General features: G+C 59.7%; 1 protein-coding gene across 1 annotated transcript; it reads left to right on the forward strand.

Moving 5' to 3' along the window:
• Positions 1–4: 4 nt before the first annotated feature.
• Positions 5–4181, forward strand: LOC104402155 (glycosyltransferase-like protein LARGE2; the record flags this gene model as incomplete). The annotated part of the gene is given in 13 exon segments (XM_010009956.1): positions 5–81; positions 355–402; positions 404–473; positions 928–1099; positions 1228–1332; positions 1542–1654; positions 1751–1876; positions 2003–2158; positions 2260–2423; positions 2654–2925; positions 3242–3395; positions 3530–3725; positions 3813–4181. Coding segments are annotated over 13 exon segments (1851 nt in total), but the record flags the coding sequence as incomplete, so codon positions are not given.
• Positions 4182–4443: the final 262 nt, after the last annotated feature.

The raw sequence follows: 4443 nt of genomic DNA on the forward strand, positions 1-4443 counted from the left end.
CCTGCACATCGCGATCGTGTGCGCTGGGCACAACGCGAGCCGGGATGTGGTCACCCTGGTGAAATCCATCCTCTTCCACAGGTAATGGGAAGGTTCTGTGCCAGAGGCCTGGCTTGGGGCTCACAGATGAGCTGCTGCAGGAGGGGCAGTGCTGTAGCAGGGGGGCTCTGTGGCCTCTCTCTACCCCATGTGCCACTGCTTAGAGAGCCAGAGGGGGATTTCTTTCACCCACATGGCTGGTTCTTCTCTATCTGCCCCCTCAGCTGATGTCTGTCCCCTGGCAGGGGTGGGAGGGATGGGGACCATGTCCTGTTCTGCAGTGTGCTGAGTGCTGCTGCGCTTTGCCCTTGGCAGGAAAAACCCTCTCCACTTTCACTTCATCACGGACTCAGTGGCTCACCGGCCAGACCCTCTTCCAGTCCTGGATGGTGCCTTCCGTCCATGTCAGCTTCTACAACGCCGATGACTTGAAGGCAGGCACTTATACCCTTTTTGCCTTCTATCAGCCTAGTACTCAGAGGGCCGAGGGGAGCAGGAGTGGGGTTTATTAGCTCTTTTCCTGATGGTCCCTTACTCACCTGCTCCTTTCTGGACTTGCTGCTGGTCCAGCTGAGAAGGGGGGCCCAGGGCTGCTGCTGGAGGGGTGGCTCTGTGGTGGGGCTGGGTTCCCCACTGAGCATTGAAGTGCTGGGGTTCAGGTGGAGGTTCTGGTGCCTGGAGGAAGAGCCAGGCCAGGGTGAGAGCAAAGGAGAAGGGGATGCGGTCCACAAGCACCTGAAGGCTGCCAGTGGTGCCACTAGAGATGCTCCAGGCTGGGCTGGCTCCACAGCTCTGTTTGTGCCCCTCTACTTGCCTCTAGGCAAGCATCCCACCTAGTCAGGGGAAGGGCATGGCTGTGCCCAGCCCTGAGGCCATGTCATCTTGCAGCCGGAGGTATCCTGGATCCCCAACAAACACTACTCTGGCATCTACGGGCTGATGAAGCTGACACTTACCAAGGCACTGCCCTCCAACCTCTCCAAGGTCATCGTCTTGGACACCGACATCACCTTTGCCACTGACATTGCTGAGCTCTGGGCTGTCTTTGGGAAGTTTTCTGGTGAGGACAGGACCCTGGGTGCTGGGCTCAGGGTGGCAGTACCCATCTGCCACAGCACCAGCGCGGTGGGTTTGCTTGGACCTTCTGAACCTACAGCAAGATAGCATCACATCCCTCTGTTTCCTCAGACAAGCAGGTGATTGGGCTGGTGGAGAACCAAAGCGACTGGTATTTGGGCAACCTGTGGAAAAACCACAAACCGTGGCCAGCCCTGGGACGTGGCTTCAACACGGGTGAGTGTGGGCTGCCGGGGTGGGATGGTGCGTCCAGCTGAGGCAGCACTTGGCATGAGGAGGCTGGGGAAGGCTGAGGTGAGGCAGGAGACTGTGCTGGGCATGAGGGGCATATCCCAGTGGCTGAAGGCGTGCAGGCTGCTGTGCTCCAGCTGTGCAGTGGCTGGGTGCTCCCTTGGTAACCCAGCACCCTCCTCCCTGGCACCCAGGGGTCATCCTGCTCCTGCTTGACCGCCTGCGTCGCCTGGGCTGGGAGCAGATGTGGCGGCTGACGGCGGAGCGGGAGCTCATGAGCATGCTCTCCACCTCGCTGGCCGATCAGGTAATGGTCCTTCTTCTGGGGGGGTCAGCCCTGCTGCGTTCCCACTGCTGGCACAGGGAGGCCATGCTGTCTTCTTCATCCCTTTCTCCCTCCTAGGACATCTTTAATGCGGTGATCAAGCAGGACCCGTCCCTGGTGTACCGGCTCCCCTGCTTCTGGAACGTGCAGCTCTCTGATCACACCCGCTCGGAGCAGTGCTACACCGAGCTCTCGGATCTCAAGGTATGTGGATTTCCTACTTTTGAGTCTGGGCAGGGTCTGAAGGACAGTGCAGGCACCGGGATGAGGTCCTGGGGTGCACTGGATGCTGCTGACTTCCCCTCCATGGGGTGACACCACTGCCCTCAGGTGATCCACTGGAACTCACCCAAGAAGCTGCGGGTGAAGAACAAGCACGTGGAGTTCTTCCGCAACCTCTACCTGACCTTCCTGGAGTACGATGGGAACCTGCTGCGCAGGGAGCTCTTCGGCTGCGCCAGTCTGCCCAGTGCACCCAGCGACCAGGTGAGGTGATGGCAGCTCTGCGTGAGATGGGCACAGACCCCATGTAGCCGCCCCAGCTCCCCGTGGGGCTCCAGCTCCCCCTCACCTTCATGGCATTGCAGCTGCAGCAGGCGCTGGAGGAGCTGGATGAGGACGACCCCTGCTATGATTTCCGGCAGCAGTACCTCACGCAGCACCGCGTCCACCTCTTCTTCCTGCAGTATGATTTCCTGGCCCTTCTCAACCCCACTGATGTCACCCTCGTGGCACAGCTCTCCATGGACAGGTACTTGCTGGTGGGAGGTTAGATCCCCAACTCCACTGCTCTGGGGAGGCTCAACAGGCTGGGAGCTTTCAGGGTTCACAAAACACGGGTTCAACACCCTAAGCTGGGAGCAGCAATTCCTGCCGCTTCTCCCTTGAGCTGCCTGGCATGCGTGTCACTGGCAGACACCCAGTTTGACCCAGGAGACACGGGGCAGGTCTCCTGCTCACGCAGTGCCCTCTGCTTCGCAGGTTACAGATGCTGGAGGCCATCTGCAAGCACTGGGCCGGCCCCATCAGCCTGGCGCTGTACATGTCGGACGCGGAGGCTCAGCAGTTCCTGCGCTATGCCCAGGCCTCGGAGGTGCTGAGCGCCCGCCGCAACGTCGCCTACCACATCGTCTACAAGGAGGGGCAGTTCTACCCCATCAACCTCCTGCGCAACGTGGCCTTGGCCAACACGCAGACGCCATACGTCTTCCTCACGGACATTGACTTCCTGCCTATGTATGGCCTCTACGAATAACTCAAAAAAACTCAGGTGAGGCTTTCTCGAGATGGTTCTTGCTCAGCTTGTGCTCCCCAGCCACCAGGAAACGCCCTGGGCAGCAGTTCTCAGCATGCAGAAACTGTTTCCTTTGTGTTCAACCTTGGGATCGTGCCCTTGCTTTCATCAGACACCAGTGGATGAGGAAGGAGCTGTAGCTGTGAGGGCTGCCTCGTTCCTCCTGCCTTACACTACAAAGTGTCCAAACCCATTAATACCCTTCTGGAGGGGCTAAGGAAAGGGGCTGTGGCCATGTTGTGCAGCCAGGGAGACCTCACACCCTTCCTACTACCACCGTAGGAACTCCATCCAGCAGCTGGAGCTGCCCCAGAGGAAGGCAGCTCTCATCGTGCCGGCGTTTGAGACCCTGCACTACCGCCTGACCTTCCCCAAATCCAAAGCAGAGCTGCTCTCCATGCTGGACATGGGCTCCCTCTACACCTTCAGGTAGGGACTGGAGCTGCCTTGCTGTCCAGCGGGGCTGTCACACCCAGAAGAAGCCACTTTTGTACCCTTGTGCCTGTGGGGCATCTGGTTCAGAGGATCCTCTGCTTGTCTCTCATTCCCATCTCTCCCCACAGGTACCACGTGTGGCCAAAAGGCCATGCCCCAACAGACTATGCCAAGTGGCGGACGGCCACCGTGCCGTACCGCGTGGCGTGGCAGCCGGACTTCGAGCCTTACGTTGTAGTGAGGCGAGACTGCCCCAGGTACGACCAGAGGTTCGTGGGCTTCGGCTGGAACAAGGTGTCGCACATCATGGAGCTGGATGCGCAGGTGGGTGATGCTGGGTGTTGAGGGGTGGCAGAGACGTGTTGGTACCACCAGCTCGATGCTGACCCGCTGCTGCTGCTCTGCCCACAGGAGTATGAGCTGCTGGTCCTGCCCAACGCCTTCATGATCCACATGCCCCATGCCCCCAGCTTCGACATCTCCAAGTTCCGCCTGAGCGCAGGGTACCGGGGCTGCCTCCAGACGCTGCGGGAGGAGTTCCACCAGGACCTGTCGCGGCGCTACGGGGCTGCTGCGCTCAAATACCTCACCGCCGAGAGGAGCCTGTGATGCCTGGGGACAGCGGACGTGGGGTGACAGCAGCACGCTGGAGATGGGAAGGTGCAGGGCCTCCCTCTGCCCTGGCCCACCACAGTCCAACCCGAGGAACTGAGCTGCTGCACAGCTTCATCAGCCCAGCAAAGGGGTGCCTGTAGATGAGATGGAAGATGCCAGCTGAGAACAGGCAGTGCCTGCAGGTCGTGCTGCTGCGGTGTGGCCAAGGGGTTTTTTAAGCAGCAGCAGGAACCTCCTCATGCCAGGGGCCAGGGGAACAATGGGTGTCCTCCCAAAAAAAATGTGGATTCTCAGCCTTCATTAGCCTGCCTCACCTTTGAGGCCTGGGAGCTTTACCTTACCCTGTGCTTCCTCTGATCTGTGGTTCCAGGTTCCAATCCTCTGCACACCCCTCTAGGGCTTTGACAAGGGGGAGACAAGGTTGTAG

Source organism: Nestor notabilis, unplaced genomic scaffold (genome assembly GCF_000696875.1).
Source record: "Nestor notabilis isolate BGI_N333 unplaced genomic scaffold, ASM69687v1 scaffold15172, whole genome shotgun sequence".
NCBI classification, from domain to species: domain Eukaryota; kingdom Metazoa; phylum Chordata; class Aves; order Psittaciformes; family Psittacidae; genus Nestor; species Nestor notabilis.